Genomic DNA, 18,811 nt, shown 5'->3' on the forward strand with positions numbered 1-18,811 from the left:
CCAGCCCTTCAGATCGGGGGGCCTCCATCAGTACCTGGGAAGGAGAATTCCACCTCCTCCTTTTGTCTCCCTGAGTCAGCAATGTGGCCAGAGTGTCGAGGTTGGCACCTGCAGCAGCCGCTAGACCTCATTCACCCCCATCCCGACCCATCCACTCCTCACCACAAGCTGGAAGATAAGGCAGTCAGGATAGTAAGCAGAGCTGGAAATTCAACCCAGAGTGGTCAAGGGAGGCCCCGGACCCAACAAGTCCCCGCCCTGGGGCTCCGGGGTCCACACACACAAGAGGTATATGGGACCCCACTGCTGAGCCAGAGTGAGGAAGGCAGGGCTCCAGGCTGTTGTTAGAGACAGAGTTTCGCCATGTTGTCCAGGATGGTCTAGAACTCCTGAGCTCAAGCGACCCGCCCACCTCGGCCTCCCAATTTGCTGGGATTACAGGTGTGAGCCACTACGCCCAGTTTATAACACTCTCAGCAGAAGGTATTATTTTGCAGGGGTGGAAACTGAGGCTCAGAGAGAAGAAGACACCTGTCCAGAGTCACCCAGCTTGGAGTGGGAGTCCACAATTTGACCAACTTCATCCTCCTCAGTACCAGGATTTATTTAGGGGATGATGAGGTTTTTCTTTTTTTTCCCCCCGTCTTTTTTTTTTTTAAGACGGAGTTTCGCTCTCGTTACCCAGGCTGGAGTGCAATGGTGCCATCTAGGCTCACTGCAACCTCCGCCTCCTGGGTTCAGGCAATTCTCCTGCCTCAGCCTCCTGAGTAGCTGGGATTACAGGCAGGCGCCACACGCTACCATGCCCAGCTAATTTTTTGTATTTTTAGTAGAGACCAGGTTTCACCATGTTGACCAGGATGGTCTCGATCTCTTGACCTCGTGATCCACCCGCCTCGGCCTCCCAAAGTGCTGGGATTACAGGCATGAGCCGCCGCGCCCGGCCGAAGAGGTTTTTAAAAAACAAAAAATTGTCGGGGACATGGCTCACACCTGTGATCCCAGCATTTTGGGAGGCCGAGGCAGGCAGATCACCTGAGGTTGGGAGTTTGAGACTAGTCTAACCAACATGGACAAACCCCGTCTCTACTAAAAATACAAAAATTAGCCGAGTGTGGTGGCACATGCCTGTAATCCCAGCTACTCGGAAGGCAGAGTCAGGAGAATCACTTGAACCAGGGAGGCAGAGGATGCGGTGAGCTGAGATCGCGCCATTGCACTCCAGCCTGGGCAACAAGAGAGAAACTCCGTCTCAAAACAAAACAAAACAAGTCTTCCAGAAGCCATGACCCATGCGACTTCCTGGGTGCTGAAGGCCTGGGGTCTAATTCAGCTCTCCCGCAGGTGACCTGGGCTGGCTTTGCAATGTCTTCAGCAAGGCCTGTGCCTGATGAGGACACCTCATACCATAGAACCTGCAGGGGAAGAAATTGAGGCGGACTCACAGAATCCCGGTGCTGCCCCCTTGTGGCTATGGCCGGGATGGGCAGAGCTGGAGCGCAACCTTCCATCAGCTTCCTCACCCATTTACCCTCAAGGCTTCCCCAGTTCTGACACCACGCCTGGGGTCCCAACCAGTGTTAGGGAGACCATCACTTCAAATTCCACAGTGGGGCCGGGCGCGGTGGAGAGAGGACTCCTTACCCCATGGCAGGGTTTGGGGCATAGAACCTTCAGAGGGACACATTGAGGCGGACTCACAGCAGCGCAGTGCTGCCCCCTTGTGGCGATCGCCGGTATGGGCGGAGCCAGAGAGCAACCTCCCATCAGCTTCCTCACCCATTCACCCTCAAGGCTTCCCCTGTTCAGACACCACACCTGGGGTCCCAACCTCATTACGGGGAACGATCACTTCAAAATCCACAGGTGGGCCGGGCGCTTTGGAGAGGAGTCTTCACCCCATGGCAGGGTTTGGGGCTTAGAACCTGCAGACGGGACTGGGTATGGTGGCTCACGCCTGTAATACCAGCACTTTGGGAGGCCAAGGCGAATGGACCACCTGAGGTCAGGAGTTCGAGACCAGCCTGGCCAACATGGCGAAACCCCGTCTCTATTCAACAACAACAACAACAAAGCCGGGTGCGGTGGCTCACGCCTGTAATCCCAGCACTTTGGGAGGCTGAGGCGGGTGGATCACGAGGTCAAGAGATCGAGACCATCCTGGTCAACAAGGTGAGACCCCGTCTCTACTAAAAATACAAAAATTAGCTGGGCATGGTGGTGCGCGCCTGTAATCCCAGCTACTCAGGAGGCTGAGGCAGAAGAATTGCTTGAACCCAGAAGGCGGAGGTTGCGATAAGCCAAGATCGTGCCATTGCACTCCAGTCTTGGCAACAACAGCGAAACTCCGTCTCAAAAAAAGGAAGGAAGGAAAGAAGGGAGGGAGGGAGGGAGGGAGGGAAAGAAAGAAAGAAAGAAACTGCAGAGGGAGAAATGGAAGCGAACGCACAACAGCCCAGTGCTGCCCCCTTGTGGTAATGGCCGAGATGTGCAGATCCGCAGCACATCCCAGCAACCGCTTCCTCACCCATTCACTCTCAAGGCTTGCCCAGTTCAGACACCACGCCTGGATCCCAACCTGTGTTAGGGGAACCATCACTTCAAAATCCACAGAGGGGCCGGGCGCGGTGGAGAGAGGACTCCTTACCCCATGGCAGGGTTTGGGGCATAGAACCTGCAGAGGGAGAAATTGAGGAGGACTCACAGCAGCCCAGTGCTGCCCCCTTGTGGCGATGGCCGGAATGGGCAGAGCGTGAGCGCATTCCCCCCCATCAGCTTCCTCGCCCGTTTACTCTCAAGGCTTCTCCAGTTCAGACACATCTGGGGTCCCAACCTGTGTTAGGGGGCACCATCACTTCAAAATCTACAGTGGGCTGGGCATGGGGGAGAGAGGACTCCTTACCCCATGTCAGGGTTTGGGGAATAGAACCTGCAGAGGGAGAAATTGAGGCAGACTCACAGCAGCTCGGTGCTGCCCCCTTGTGGCGATGGCCGGGATGGGCAGAGCTGGAGAGCATCTCCCCACCATCAGCTTCCTCACCCATTCACCTTCAAGGCTTCCCCAGTTCAGACACATCTGGGGTCCCAACCTGTGTTAGGGGGACCATCACTTCAAAATTCACAGGGGGGCCAGGCGCAGTGGCTCACTCCTGTAATCCCAGCACTTTGGAAGGCCGAGGTGGGCAGATCACGAGATCAAGAAATCGAGACCATCCTGGCCAACATGGTGAAACTCCGTCTCCACTAAAAATGCAAAAATTAGCCGGGCATGGTGATGCTTGCCTGTAGTCCCAGCTACTTGGAAGGCTAAGATAGGAGAATCGCTTCAACCTGGGAGGCAGACGTTGCAGTGAGCTGAGATCACACCATTGCACTCCAACCTGGCAACACAGGGAGACTCCGTCTTTTTAAATAAAAAAAAAAAAAAAGGAAAAAAATCCCCATGGAAGGAGGCGGTCTCCAACCATTCCAGAAACGTGTAACCTCAAGTCTATCCAAGAAGCCAAGGCCTGGAGCAGTGCCTCACGCATGTAATTCCAGCACTTTGGGAGGCCAAGGCAGGTAGATCACATGAGGCCAGGAGTTCAAGGCCAGCCTGGCCAACAAGGTGAAACCACTTCTCTACAAACTACAAAAATTATCTGGGCGTGGTGGTGCACACATATAGTCCCAGCTACGCTGGTGGCTGAGGCACAAGGATTGCTTGAACTCATGGAGGTGAGCTATGATTGGGCCACCGTACTCCAGCCTGGGCAATAGTGCAAAACTCTGTCTCGAAAAAAAGAAAAGAAAAAAAAGAAGCCCAGGTCCTGGGCTGTGACATCCAGGGATTTCAGGCCCAGTGGGTGGGCCATGATGAGATGAGTGGCATATGCATCTCATTCATTTGTTCAGTCAAACATTCGACCTGGAGGATGTAGCATGAAGCCATGTAGGTAAGGTCCTGGTCCCTAGGGCTCTACAGGGACACAATCATCCGACCTCAGATACTGGCACACACAGGGAGGGAGATGAGATGGATGTACACTGAGTGGCCAAGGTCAGTGCCAACGGAGCACCAAGGACAGAGCCAGAAGATGTGTAAGGGGCAAAGGAGGCAGGTCTCCCAGGCAGGAATGCCAAGCTGAGATTTCAAGACAGGTGGCCGGATGTGGCCAAGGGTGGCAGGGCAGGGTGAAAGGGCCTGGGGATGGAGCAACCAATTCACTCAAGATGCTGGTAAAGGCTGCCTCCACACCAGAGGGCAGGGGGTCTGTGAAGTCTATGGAACGAGGAAGGGGTTGGAGGAGGTGGCAGGTGGAGACGAGGTTTCAGACAGGAGCCAGTTGACCAGGGGAGGCCTTATTTCTCAGCCTTTCTCCACCCCAGACCCATGTGCAGAATTTTGCCAGACATGGGAACTGCCTGAATTATTGATTCACTGGATACCTTTTTGAAAAGCTGTTCCCCTTGAAGGGTGTTTTTTTTTTTTTTTTTTAAGACAGAGTCTTACTCTGTTGCCCAGGCTGGAGTGCCCTGCTGTGCTCTTGGCCCAATGCAGCCTCCACCTCCCAGGGCTCAAGTGACTCTCCTGCCTCAGCCTCCCGAGTAGCTGGGATTACAGGTGCATCCCACCATGCCCAGCTAATTTTTGTATGTTCAGCAGACATGGGGTTTCACCATGTGGGTTGGCCAGGATGGTCTTGAACTCCTGACCTCCAGTGACCTGCCCGCCTCAGCCTCCCAAAGTGCTGGGATTACATGTGTGAGCCACTGTGCCTGGCCTCCCTTTTAAAAATTAAGCACATTCTTTAAAGACAAAGCATTTCTATCTCTACCATAAATGGAAAACCAGCATCTCTTGTCAGAAAAAAAAGGGTAAAGCTGGCCAGGTGCAGTGGCACCTCAGAGTTCAAGATGCCTATGCTAAGACTCACCAGGGTGCAGCCGGCCTCTTTCATCCTGGCTGCCTCCAGCTGGTGAGCTGAGCGCCATTTCCCCCACAGCGAGTAGGGGCAATGGTAAGTTGGTGGTGCTCTGGGCCCACACTCCGCCCTCTGGCAGCAAAGCCTCCGAAAACTACCTGGAGCAGGAAGAGCACAAACTTTGAGGTTTGAGAAGGCTCAACCCCAGCCAGAAGTACGCATCAGAGGACCAGGATGGAGGGCGTCTAGCCGAAGGCCTGGAGAAGGGTTGGCCCTCTGGATTGGGGAAGATGAAATCCACCAGCCATCCTTGAACTTTGTCTTTGTGAAATTGACTAGACCGCTCTATAAAACTTTAGAGTCCTCCACTGGGAAACTGACCACCACTAACAACTCCTCCAGTGAAACTGTCCAGCCCTTCTCTGCCTAATTGCAAACTGAACTACCCTCTTTCTTGACTGTTAAGAGGGCTGGGGTTACCACCTCAGCTGCCCCACTCCCCCTACCCCCAATAAAGCCTCTTCTTTCAGGGAATTTTTAAAAATGGTATTCCTGGGTTGCAATATCTGCAGATATTGCAGCTCCCCCGACTGTAGGATGAGAACTGCCTGTTTCCCTGACTGGCCATAACTTTTAGCTTCTGCCAATCTGATAGACAAGCAGTGCTGTTGTCAGATGTTCCTGATACACTCTGGCATGATGAGACGCCATCCAGAATCCTGGCTAAGAGCTACAATAGCATCAGATTGGTGCCCCATGGCTGCATCTAATTCGACTTTGCCTTTCCTGGCTGTGTCCTTGTGTAAAGCCCTTGGCCTGCCCTTGGCACAGAGGATGAGGTCCATAACTGGAGTTCCTCTTCTAAGCTGTTCAAGCCTCTTGCATTTTATAGTAATAATGCTGGCTTCATTATGAAGGAAAAAAGAAAAAGAATGCTGGATTCATTGACCATGTCAAGAGCAGACCCCTCACCTGGATTGTCACTGATTTCACAACATCTGGACTAGCAATGATTTCACCTAGATTATGTCACTTGATTTCACAACAACCATATGACTTGTTATTATCCCCATTTTACAGATGAGGAAGGGAGGGGTTGGAGGTTTAAAGAAAGGTGGAGGTCGGGCCTGGTGGTTTACAGCTATGATTCCAGCACTTTGGGAGGCTGAGGCAGGAGGGTCACATGAAGCCAGGAGTTCAAGACCAACCTGGGCGATATAGTGAGACCCCATCTCTGCTGAAAAGAAAAAATTAGCCAGTCACGGTGGTGAGCACCTATAGTTCCAGCTACTCCAGAGGCTGAGGTGGGGAGGACTGCTTGAGTCCAGGAGTTTGATGGTGCAATGACTATGATTATGCCACTGCACTCCATCCTGGGCCACAGAGCAAGACCCTGTCTCAAGGGAAAAAGAAAAAAAGAAAAGTGGGACCATGCCTAAGCTCATAAAGCTGAATAAGCAGGAGAAAGGTGGGACTTTTGAGCAGGTAAACACACACACATATACACACGTGAGTATGTGTGCACATACAAACCTATACATACGTACATTTCTTTCTTTCTTTCTTTCTTTCTTTCTTTTTTGAGACAGAGTTTCATTCTTCTTGCCCAGGCTGGAGTGCAGTGGCATGATCTCGGTTCACTACAACCTCTGCCTCCAGGTTCAAGTGATTCTCTTGTCTCAGCCTCCCCAGTAGCTGGGATTACAGGCATGTGCCACCATACCCGGCTAAATTTTGTATTTTTAGTAGAGACAGGATTCCACCATGTTGGCCAGATTGGTCTCGAACTCCTGACCTCAAGTGATCCACCCACCTTGGCCTCCAAAGTGCTGGGATTACAGGGGTGAGCCACCATGCCCGGCTGGCCTGGCCACATTTCTAAGAGGACATGAACATGCATCAGATTTTCAATAGGGTTAGCTCCCTCGGGATAAATTCCTCCAAACAGAATACCTGGGCTCTAACAGGACTCTATTTTGCAAACGCTTGATCAGTTTCCCCACCCAGCCATCAGAAATCTGGAAATAGTGGCAGCCACAGAAATGTGGAGCGGGGCCATCTCCAAAGCTGTTCAAGCCACGCCCACAAGAAGCCCATTCCCCCACCTCCTCCTGCAGGAAGTGAGGATGAGGCCACAGTGAAGGCACGCATCACAATGGCTGTTCCACTGGAGCCAGGCCCAGCAAGAGGTGGCCGGGTGTGACCCCAGCTCCTCACACCTTCCAGCAACCGGGCCTCATCATGAGAACCCCTCAAAATGAGGGCATAAGCACTCAGAGCTTGGAACATGGTGCTGCCCGGACACCATTGCTGGGACAGAGGCCCACCAGAGCACCAGGATGGAACGGTCCCCAGGGTGAGGGCTCCCCTCATTCAGGGGCCAGGGCTGGCAGGGACCAGGGAGAAGTCGACTCTGGAGCCTGCAGGAAGCAGAGAGGAGACGAGGGTCCCTGTGCTGAGCTGGGGGCTGCCCTCAGTCCTCACCACCCTCCCCCCAAGTCCTACTGTCCCCACCAAATCTGGGGACCACAGAACCCAATAGAGACCATCAGGCAGTGGGGCCTTCAACGTCCTGTACTCTCTCTTAAAGTGTTGCAAGGAAGTGACCAAATAAGGCTAATGACTCACCCACATCAGGTATGACACTCCTGCCCGTGACCGGAGACAACCCAGGCTGAGTGTGGAGGCAGTGGGAGGCAGAGGTGGTCCTAGCCCTGGGGCTCCCTGGCCATGTTGTCGTGGCCTTGGGAAAGTTACCGAATCTTTCGGAACCTGTTTTCTTACTCACCTGGAAAACAGTGAAGACTGTGCGGTCAAGAGGGTTAAGAAGGCTGGCCGGGCGTGGTGGCTGACACCTATAATCCCAGCACTTTGGGAGTCTGAGGGGAGGATGGCTCGAGCCTAGGAGTTCCAGACCTGCATGGGCTGCAAAGGGAAAACCCTTCTCTACAAAACATTTTAAACTATTAGCCAGGGGTGCTGGCATACCTGTAGTCCCAGTTACTCAGGAGGCTGAGGTAGAGGATGGCTTGAGCCGAGGTTGAGGCTGCAGTGAGCCACGATGATGCTACTGCATTTCAGCCTAGGTGACAGAGCGAGACCCTGTCTCAAAAAAAAGAGGGTTGATGTACGGCTGGGCAGCAGGGCAGTTGCCTGAGATCAGAATGACTTCAGCTGGAAGCCCTGGGCCAAGTCCTTAATTTCTGACATTCAGTTTCTTTTTTTTGGAGACAGAGTCTCGCTGTGTAACCCAGGCTGGAGTACAGTGGCATGATCTCAGCTCACTGCAACCTCTGCCTCCTGGGTTCAAGCAATTCTCCTGCTTCAACCTCCGGAGTAGAAGGGATTACAGGTGTGCGCCACCACAGCTGGCTAATTTTGGTATTTTTAATAGACAGGGGTCTCACAATGTTGGCCAGTCTGGTCTCGAACTCCTGACCTCAAGTGATATGCCCACTGCAGCCTCCCAAAGTGGTGGGATCATAGGCATCAGCCACCACACCCAGCTGACCTTCAGGTTCTTCATCTGTAGATTGGACGTTCAGAACAGCCCTGGGAAGGGCTGCTGGGGCACGGGATAGGCATGAAACCACTTCTGTCCCCCAGGGCCCAGATTGTGTGCTATGAAGTAGCAGTGAGCAGGGGAGGCTTGGTTCCTGCTCTTTGAGTGCGCCCAGGTCCTGGGAGGGAGCAGCAGGAATTAGGTCTCCAGACGAAGCCCAGGTCCTCATGTAAGCACCCACGTGGTTCTCAGTGGAAACTCGTCACCCACACAGCATTAACTGATCAGCTCCCGTCTTCCTCACTGCTGGACCGCACACTGGGTATCCACGATCTCAGAATTCCTTGTCCAAACAGCCACACGCTTGCTTCCAGGTCTTCAGGGACTCTTCTGGAGGCCCCAGGACCGGCCAAGCAGTGGCCACTGGGAAGCGAGGGGATGCAGCTGGGGTGTCCACACACTGAGGTTCTTTGTGGTTCACTGGGACCCAAAAAGTCCTCCTTTGAAGGAGTAGAGGGAATGCAGCCCCGTTTGGGGGCTGCTCAGCCCTGACCAGAGGCAAGGGCATAGAGTTTGCAGTGCAGGCTCTGGAGCCAGGAACATTTAAGTTCCATCCTTGGCTCTGATGCGTATTGCCTGGGTGACCTCAGGCAGGTTATTTACCCTGTCTGAGCCTAGTCTCCACACCTGCACAATTCTAATAATACCACATACTCACCTCACTGATGTTTCGGCAGGAGTAAATGCAGTGCTTAGTACAGGGTGCAGCATATAATAAACGCTCAATATATTTTTTAAAAAGATCAAAAGGCCCCGTGCCATCTCCACATCCTGAACTTTCTGGTGCTACCTCTGGGAAAATCTTACATCTTAAGACATGAGGGCACAACTGGAGTCAGAAATGCCTGGGTTTGGCTGGGTGCAGTGGCTCATGCCTGTAATCCCAACAGTTTAGCAGGCTGTGGTGGGTGCATCACGACATCAGGAGTTCGAGACCAGCCTGGCTAACATGGTGAAACCCTGTCTCTGCTAAAAGTACAAAAATTAGCCAGGTGGCACAGGCCTGTAGTCCCAGCTACTCAGGAGGCTGAGGCAAGAGAATCAGTTGAACCCAGGAGTTGGAGGCTGCAGTGAGCCCAGATTGCACCACTGCACTCCATCCTGGGCGACAGAGGGAGACTCTGTCTCAAATACATACATACATACATACATACATACATACATACCTGGGTTCAAATCCCAAGTTCTTCCACCTCTAACCATACAACCATGGGCAATTTTAGCCATTCCCGTAGGCCTGTTTGCTTGCTTTTTAGTTAGAGATAGGGTCTCACTCCATCACCCAGGAGCGTGACCTGGGTGTGACAACTCACTGCAGCCTCAAACTCCTAGGCTCAAGCCATCCTCTTGTGTCAGTCTCCCAAGTAGCTGGGACTAAAGGCATGCACCACCATGCCCAGCTAATGGCCTCAGTTTTCTATTCTGTAGTATGGGTGCCTACCTCATACTACAGAATGAGTTTTTTTTTGAGATGGAGTCTGCCTGTGCCACCCAGGCTGGAGTGCAGTGGTGTCATTTTGGCTCACTGCAACCTCTGCCTCCCGGATTCAAGTGTTTCCTCTGCATCAGCCTCCCGAGTAGCTGGGAGGAGATGCACGTGCCCCCATGCCCGGCTATTTTTTGTATTTTTATTAGAGACGGGGTTTCACCATGTTGGCCAGGCCGGTCTCGAACTCCTGATCTCAGGTGATCTGCCTGCCTTGGCCTTCCAGAGTGCTGAGATTACAGGTGTGAGCCACTGCGTCCAGTCTGAGTTTTAAGCTAAGTCCCTGGCCCATCGATCTGAGGATGTTTTTCTTCCTCTGTCCTAAAGGTCCGCATCCTGCTGGCCCTCCCATTACCTATGGTCCTCCTCCCCGGACATACTTTGAAGGCCCCCGATTTGTTCACACAGGTGAGTACCCCTGCCAACCTTCTCTCCTTGCTTTCTGTCTCATGCTCTGTCATGGAGCTGCCCAGAACATTCCCTTTCTGGACCACTGATCAAGACTCTGCCCAAACAGCTGGCCAGCTGCCTCTGCCACTGCTCCCATCCTGGCTGTGTTGCCAATGACCACCAAAGCATCTCTCTCCAGTGGAAACTCCCTGGTGGACAGGGGTGGTATACAATAGGTGCTCAGGAAATGTTTATGGAGTCAATTCCCATTCTATATTCTGCAAACACACCACCCCCAGGCCACAGAGGAGGGGAAGGCAGAGTCCCCCAGGTGGGGCCTGGGCTTCAGGATTTTAAACTAATTTCCCAAGGAATTCTCAGGCAGTCTCCAGATTCAGAACTGCTGGGTTGGATAAACCCCTGGAGGACACAGTGAAGATGACTTCACCGTTAAAAAGCATCCTTCAGGCCAGGCACAGTGGCTCACACCTGTAATCCCAGCATTTTGGGAGACCGAGACTGGTGAGGTCAGGAGTTCAAGACCAGCCTGGCCAACATGGTGAACCCCCATCTTTGCTAAAAATACAAAAATTAGCTGGGCATGGTGGTGCATGCCTGTAATCCCAACTACTCAGAAGCTGAGGCAGGAGAATCTCTTGAACCTGGAGATGGAGGTTACAGTAAGCTGAGATCACACCACTGCACTCCAGCCTCTCCATCTCAAAAAAGAAAAATGCCCTTAGGGCCCACTGGGAACCCCACTTCCAGCTATACACACTTCTTTCCCTAGCTTCCCCTAAACCAGGCAGAGGGATCCACACCACGCCCCGCATATCAGGGCCCCACTCTCCAGATCCCAGCCTCTCCTCATCTCAGTTGAGCACCGACAGCCTCTGGAAGGTGAGAAGCCACAGGGGGCCTGGCCCAGGGGGTCCCACCTGCTTCCCACTCCACTCCCAGAGCTGTCTGCCGGCATGCCTGTGTTGCGGACGTCCGTGCCGGGGCAGACCGTGTGTCCCTACTGTGGAAACCTCATCATCACGGTGACCTCCTTTGTCCCGGGCACCCTCTCCTGGCTGCTGTGCACCACCCTCTTTGTGTTTGGGTGAGTGGCCACCCTCAGCCGCTGCAGAGGCCTGAGCATTGGTATGGGTTGGTCTGGGTGGGTCCCTGCAGGGTACAGGGAGCTTTCAGGGAAAACAGAGCAGGACCACGTATAGGGGAGGCCAGTTGGGTGGCCATTACCTCCTTGAGAGGAGGCTGCAGTCCTGTGACCCAGGAACCCCCCGTGAGAACAGCGAGGAGCACGGGGGTGAGTGATGCCTGAAGAGCAGCTGGCTCAGGGCACCCATGGCAGCTGCTCTGTCACTGATGGGCGAGAACACATGGGTTTAAGATGGTTCTCACCTCTCAGCTGAGGAGTTTTAAAACATACAGAGGGGTGGGTGTGGTGGCCCACACCTATAATCCCAGCACTTTGGGAGGCCGAGGCAGGTGGGTCACTAGAGGTCAGGAGTTCGAGACTAGCCTGGCCAACGTGGTGAAACCTCATCTCTATTAAAAATACAAAAATTAGCTGGGTGGTGGCATGCGCCTGTTATCCCAGCTACTTGGGAGACTGAGGCAGGATAATCACTTGAACCTGGGAGGCAGAGGTTGCAGTGAGCCAAGATTGTGCCATTGCAATCTAGCCTGGGCAACAGAGTGAGACTGTCTCAAAAACAAACCACACACACACACACACACACACACACACACACACACACACACGCCCGGGCCCCTCCCAGACTCTGCCTGGGCCCCAGGGTCATCCAGCGTGCAGCAGGAGAGGTGGCCCCCGCTCACGCCGAGCCTCCACTCCGGGCCGCAGGTCCGTCCTAGGCTGCTGCCTCCTCCCATTCTGCTAAGGACTGTAATGGACATGAAGCACTCATGTCCCATGTGTCAGTGTGAGCTCTACCACTACAGCCGTCTGTGAGCCCCTGAGAAATAAATGCCAGGGGCACCAACTAGGCATGCCTGCGTCTGTGTCCTCACCTCCTGCCCTCCTCGCAGCCCGGGAGGTTGGGTGGCTGCCGGTGCTCCAGGAGCCTGCATCGAGCACATGGGAGCCACACTGTTCCATCCACCTCCATCCTCTTCTGACCCCTTAGAGCCACAATCCATAGCTCAGCCCCATCTTTCTGGGCTTCCTCCCATCAGCCCAAGCCTCTGCCTCTTTGGGAAAACCATCTCCCTGCAACCCCAGCTGGGAGGAAAGGGAGATCTTTCCTGTTCTGTTATCCACATCCTCACCCACCGCACGCCCCTCAACCCACATCCGGGCTCACTCTGGGCCCTGCCCCTGCCTGGCTGACCAGTGGCTCTGTTGCTAAGTGCAACATCCAACAGGTAGTTGCTCCTTCGCTCCTTACCTGCCTGGGTTCTCTGCAGCCCTTGGCACTCACCCTCCCTTCCCCCAGAGACCTCATCTCCTGGGCGGCAGTGGTTCTCCAGCCCCTCTTGGCCGGTGATCCTCAGGGTCTGGCCTTGGCTCCTCTTGTCACACCCAACGTTTCCCTCCTCAGCTCCGGCATCCCACCCAAAACCTTCTCCCTAGGATGCCTGGGCCCCTGCAGAGCCAACAGGTTTCACAGTGATTCCCTCTTCCCTCTTCTCCTGGGCCTGCCTGGTGGCTGGGACAAGAGTGGGTGGCAGTGCCCCCTCCAGGGCAGCCTTTCAGTCCTGTCCTCCTTGCCCTGCAGTGATTCCTTCCCTCCCCTTTATCTGCCATTGAAGGAGGCAGCAGCTCCGAGTCTCCCTGGAGTCTCACCTGCTCCCGCTGTTCTGCAGCAGCCGGTGGCTGGCACCCATCAGGTGATTCTTGTGGGCAAGGATCCCGAAGTCCGGCTCGGACTATCCCAGACACCTGCTGATGATGTGCCTCTCTCAGCCCGAGTCTACATGCTTCCCCTGGGGCCCCCCGAGGCCATCTGTGAGCTGGCTCCTGATCCCGTCCACCCTAGCCAGACAGGACAGAGTGCTACTCTGTCCCCAACCGCCCGGCCTCCCCAGGCTGCTCCCAGCAGTGCCCTGCCTTACAGTCAGCCCCTGCTCTGTCACAGTCTGGTCACTGGTTCTCTGTTCTGTCACTTTCCCCAGGCGATTCGTGAGGCCTTGGCCAGGGCCTCGGGGGACAGGAGGGTTATAGAAGCTAGGATGGGGCAAGTCTACCCAGATCTGTTGGGCTTCCCACCGAGATTTAACCCTCAAGACTCCTTCCCAGCTGCAGCCTTACGGCATGGCAGAGCTGCTGCGGAGGAAGGTGGACGTTAACAGACCCCAAATAAGCTGACGAACCCCTTTCAGGGTCTTCCTGCAAATAAGGTCAGGAGGGGGATGATGGGTATAGGAAAATCCAGTATCACCATGGAAGGACTTAAATTTTGCAAAATAGTGTGGTGGCTCATGCCTATAATTCCAGCATTTGGGAGGCTGAGGTGGAAGGATTGCTTGAGACCAGGAGTTCTAGACCAGCCTGGGCAACATAGCAAGACCTTGTTTCTACTAAAATGTGGGGGAAGAAAAAAATTAGCAGGGCATGGTGACGTGTGCCTTTAGTCCCAGGTACCCAGGTGGGTGAGGTGGGAGGATTGCTTCAACCTGGGAGGTCGAGGTTGCACTGAGCCCTAATCATGCCACTGCACCCCAGCCTGGGTGACAGGGTCTCAAAAAGTGAATAAATTTTGTAAAGTAGAAATACTGTTCTACTTGTCGTGTTTTCAGATAAGATGAATTTCACAGAGGGGAGGAAACAGGTGATGGAAGAATTAGGGGAAGAAGAGGAATAATTGGGAGCTGGGGTCATGGGAAGCAGTCTCCGCTGAAACGCAGCTGAGAGGTGCTGTAAAGCTCACACCGATGGGAGATTGACCCATTATTGCCCCACCCTACAGATGTGGAAGCCGCGGCCGAGGTGAGTAACTAGATCAGCACTGGAGACGTAGTCTGTCCACCTCAGGCTCCAGCATCAGGGAGGAAGGTGCAGAGGTGAGGGTGCATGTGTGTGTGCACACACGTGTGTGTATGTATGCATGTATGTGTGGCTGAAGGTCTAGAGGGAGGGTGTGTGTCTGTGTGCCTGAAGGCCTGGAAGGGTGCATGTGTGTATGTGTGTGCGTGTGGCTGAAGACCTGGAGGAGCAGTGCATGTGTGTGTCTGTGTGGCTGAATGCCTGGAAGGGGGCGTGTATGGCTAAAGGTCTGGAAGGGTGTGTGTGTGTGTGTGGCTGAAGGCCTGGAGGAGGGGTGCATGTGTATGTATGTATGGCTGAATGCCTGGAAGAGTGTGTATGTGTGTACGTGTGCATGTGGCTGAAGGTGTGGAGTAGGGGGGTGGGTGTGTGTGTGGCTGAAGGTCTGCAAGGGTGCATCTGTGTGTTCGTGTGTGTCTGTGGCCAAAGCCCTGGAGGGATAGAAGGAGCATTACCTGTCTTCCGTCATGTGGTTTTCAGCCGGTAGAGGTTCTGGAAGCTGGAGGTCAGTCAACACCCACGTTGGTCAAAGCCCAGTGTGATGGGGCTGGCAGGTCCTCAGGTCATATCGGCTCTGGGGAAGGCCAAGTTCTGGGACAGGTTTCCCTGGAGTAAAGTGCCCGATGCCTGTGCCTCTGCCACCACCCAGACGCCTGGCTAAACCAGAACAACTTCCCTGTCCCTATCAGCAGCAGGCCCCAGAGCCTCCATTTCCACATCTAGACACTCAGCAAGATTTTTAGGGTTGGATGGTGAAGTTTCTGACACAAATTAGGCACTGAATACTTGGGAACCCCAGTAAGTCCCTGAAGACAAAGGAGGTAACCTCTCGTTTGTAATAAATGATGACACAGGGGCACAGGTCAACACAGGGAGACAGAAAAGGCCCTGGTGGGCAAGTTGGGTGGTCATTGATCCCGGCTATATCTCAAGACAAGATGCTAGGGACTCACCCAGGACGAGGGCCCAACCACCTGGCCTCCACTTTCCAGAGGGAGATACTTGCTGGCTCTACAGAGCAGCCAGGCTGTGGCAGGTGACAATCAGGGGGCTGCTTGGTCCTGCTGGCAAGGGCCCCTTGCAGCCTGAAACCTTCACCTGCAGAGTTCAGCCGGAGACCCTTGTTCTGATTCCACACAGCCTGCCTGCTTTGACTCAGATTGCCAGATGGCTCCACAGACTGGCGCCTGCAGTCCAGGAACAGTGTCCGACCATGGCCGGGCTCTGCTCACTCGGTGTGGACTAACTGGGGTCAGGTCCTCCTCAGTCACAGGAGATCTTTCACCGGCCTTGGTCAGTCACCGCCAGGTCCTTGGCATGGCTGCAAGCTTCTGCCGTGACTCTATGGATGAGTTCCCAGGCCTTCTGAATGCAGACTGGCCCATGTTAGAAAAACATCACTTGCCAACTTAGAAGTAGAACCCACATAGAAAATCTAGGATTTTTGGCTTGGTGAGGTGGCTCACACCTGTCATCTCAGCATTCTGGGAGGTCAAGGCAGGACGATCGCTTGAACCCAGGAGTTTGAGACCAGCCTGGGCAACATAAGGAGACCCTGTCTCTACAAAAACTTAACAGATTAGCTGGGCATAGCAGTGACACCTGTGGTTCCAGACTTGGGAGGCTGAGGCAGGAAGACTGCCTGAGCCCAGGAGGTTAAAGTTGCAATGAATCATGATTGCACAACTATACTCCACCCTGGGCGATGGAGGGAGACCCTCTCTCTAAAAAACTAAAATTGTTTTTGTAAGTCCAGGCTTCTCAGGTTCTGTTGTCTGAAGGTGTAGGTGCAGAGGACCTGGGGTCTTGAGAGGCTGGATGTCATCTGTCCCTTGGCCCACCTCCCTGGAATACCCCCAGACCCAAGCCTCAAGGTCTCTGTAGTCACTGCCTTAGAAAACAGGACCTAAGTCGCCATTTGAGGTCTCTCAGTGTTCCAGTGTCTGAGGCCCTGTCCCAGGGAAGCCTCGGTTCTCCTATGCCAAGACTTGGCCGCAGGGCCAGGCAGAGGCAGGGTCAGGGCTTCGTTCTCCTGCACTCCTTTCCTGGACCGTTGACCTGTTCCTTAATGCCCAGCTTCAGGGCCTGTCAAAAGGGCAGCCCATCACTGGCAGATGAGCTTGACAAGTTGCTGAGCCCTCATTTGAAACTGGGACAGCCCCCATTCTGCCCCACAGGAACGGCTGAGCTAGGGAGGTGAGGTGGGCAGCCAGTGGGGGTCTGAATGCCCACTCCACACTGGGCAAGGCCCAAGTCCCCATGAACTCAGGGCTCTGGCCTATTTTGGGCTGCCAGATACCTCACTGCTGACCCCTCAGGGCTGGCTCACCGTGCACAATGGTTATCACCAAGGGGTTTCTTGCTACTGTCTCTCCTAATTAGCCAGAGTCAAGAGTCTGAACAGCCCCTTCCTACCTTCTCACAAGAGTCCAATGGGCAGGCATGACACTGGAGCCGGCTCGTGGGCAGAACTCGCTGGTGCCCTTCCTCACAAGGCCATCCATACCACTTCCCAACTGGAGCTCTCGGCTCAGCCAGGGAACAAAGATGCGCCTAGCGGACCTCACCTCGAGCCACGCCCTGTGGAACAAAGGGTACCGAGAGGCCATCAAGACTATGCTGAGAAGCTTGAGCAGCTCCTGGACTAACCCTCCCCACCAGAGAGGGGCTGGCCTTAACCACCTTTCCCTGATTCCTTGAAAAACCAGCTTTGCAGCAGTTAAGTTTGAAAGGGTTGAGTGTCACTGACTACTTGTGGGGGAAGGACAGGCAGTGTCATCTTTATTTTTATTTAGAGATAGAGTTTTGCTCTTGTTGCCCAGGCTGGAGTGCAGTGGCATGATCTCAGCTTACTGCAACCTCTGGCTCCCGAGTTCAAGTAATTCTTCTGCCTCAGCCTCTCAAGTAGCTGGGATTATAGGTGTGCGCCACCACGTCCAGCTAATTTTTGTATTTTTAGTAAAGACGAGATTTTTCCATGTTGGTCAGGCTGGTCTCGAACTCCTGACCTCGTGATTCACTCACCTCAGCCTCCCAAAGTGCTGGGATCACAAGCATGAGCCACCATGTCCTGCCTGCGTGCGTCTTACTACAGGAACTGGACTTCATGAGTGGTCTGAATCCCTAACTTATTCCCTCTCCCAAGTGGTGTACAGGCTGTGCAGGCATCTTGCTGTGAACGTCCCGGGCCCACCCCCAGATCCAGCCATTAATAGCTGGCAGCTGGTAGGGGGTCAGTGACCCCCTTGGAGCTGATAAGGGGGAACCTGCACAATTTTGCTCAGACCATTCAAGGCCTCCAGGGCCTCCAGCTCCCAGGCCTCACCAGTTAAAGGCCATGAAAGGCAAGTCAGAAGACGCACAGGCACCCAACTCCCCCAACGGCCAAATGCAGGAATGGGGGACTCTGTCCTTTCAACTGTTCTCACTCAGAAAACCAATCTCCCAAAAGCTTCCTTTAGGGAGGAGGCCATAACGAATGACTACTCCAATGCATATCCCACTTTATGTCACACTCAACAGCCCTCAGATTAGTCACTGCAACTCACAAGGTGGAGAAGGTTTTGTTACAACGGCATACCCACCATGGCAGGCATCAGCCTCATGTGCAAACCAGAATAAAATTAAAAATCAACCACTCTGCCACTTAAACCACATTTCAAGTGCTTTATAGCCACAGGTGGCCAGTAGCTTCACCATGACAGAGTTCTGCTGAACATGACTGGGTGAGAACAGGGTGGTAACAAGGCTGGCCAGAAACACTACCCATTATTCACACAAAAGCCTTAGGATGTAGTCCAATGGTGTTGGGAACAACTGTGTGTAAACATGCTTTAGTAAGGGGCAAGGCCTTGTTCTATGTCATCTTGACTCTCCTCCTCCCCCAGGGTACCTACCTACACCACTAGGAGGTAGTGACTCAGCTGCCTAAGAGGCCCTTCTATCAAGCCATGAAGACAGGTTCATTTCCCTACAACTCAGGGTTAGCAAACCTACAAAAGACTTGTTTTTAAAAATGAAGCTCTGGCGGGGCGTGGGGGCTCATGACCGTAATTACAGCACTTTGGGAGACGGGCAGATCATCTGAGGTCGGGAGTGTGGGACCAGCCTGACCAACATGGAGAAACCCCAACTCTACTAAAAATACAAAATTAGCCGGGAATGGTGGCAGCCACCTATAATCCCAGCGACTTGGAAGGCTGAAGCAGGATGATTCTTTGGACCCGGGAGGCAGAGGTTGCCATGAGCCGAGATTGCGCTATTGAACTCCAGCCTGGGAAACGAGCGAAACTCAGTCTCAAAAATAAACAAAAAAACCCTAAGCTTTGTGGGAACAGCCTCACCACTCAAGTGTTCTCTGTGGCTGCATTTGTGCTGCTGGCAGAGTTGAGGGTCCCAACAGACATCATCATGCAGTATCTACTCTCTGGCCTTTTATAAAAAGTTTACCAACCCCA

General features: G+C 53.7%; 1 protein-coding gene across 1 annotated transcript; it reads left to right on the forward strand.

The window, feature by feature from the left end:
* The first annotated feature begins 7,103 nt into the window (after nucleotides 1-7,103).
* Nucleotides 7,104-12,453, forward strand: LITAFD (LITAF domain containing). The gene is given in 5 exon segments (XM_035266892.3): nucleotides 7,104-7,260; nucleotides 10,280-10,360; nucleotides 11,303-11,447; nucleotides 12,213-12,244; nucleotides 12,247-12,453. Coding segments are annotated over 5 exon segments (447 nt in total). The 5' UTR covers nucleotides 7,104-7,145; the 3' UTR covers nucleotides 12,321-12,453.
* Nucleotides 12,454-18,811: the final 6,358 nt, after the last annotated feature.

This window comes from Callithrix jacchus, chromosome 12 (genome assembly GCF_049354715.1).
Source record: "Callithrix jacchus isolate 240 chromosome 12, calJac240_pri, whole genome shotgun sequence".
Lineage (NCBI taxonomy): Eukaryota > Metazoa > Chordata > Mammalia > Primates > Cebidae > Callithrix > Callithrix jacchus.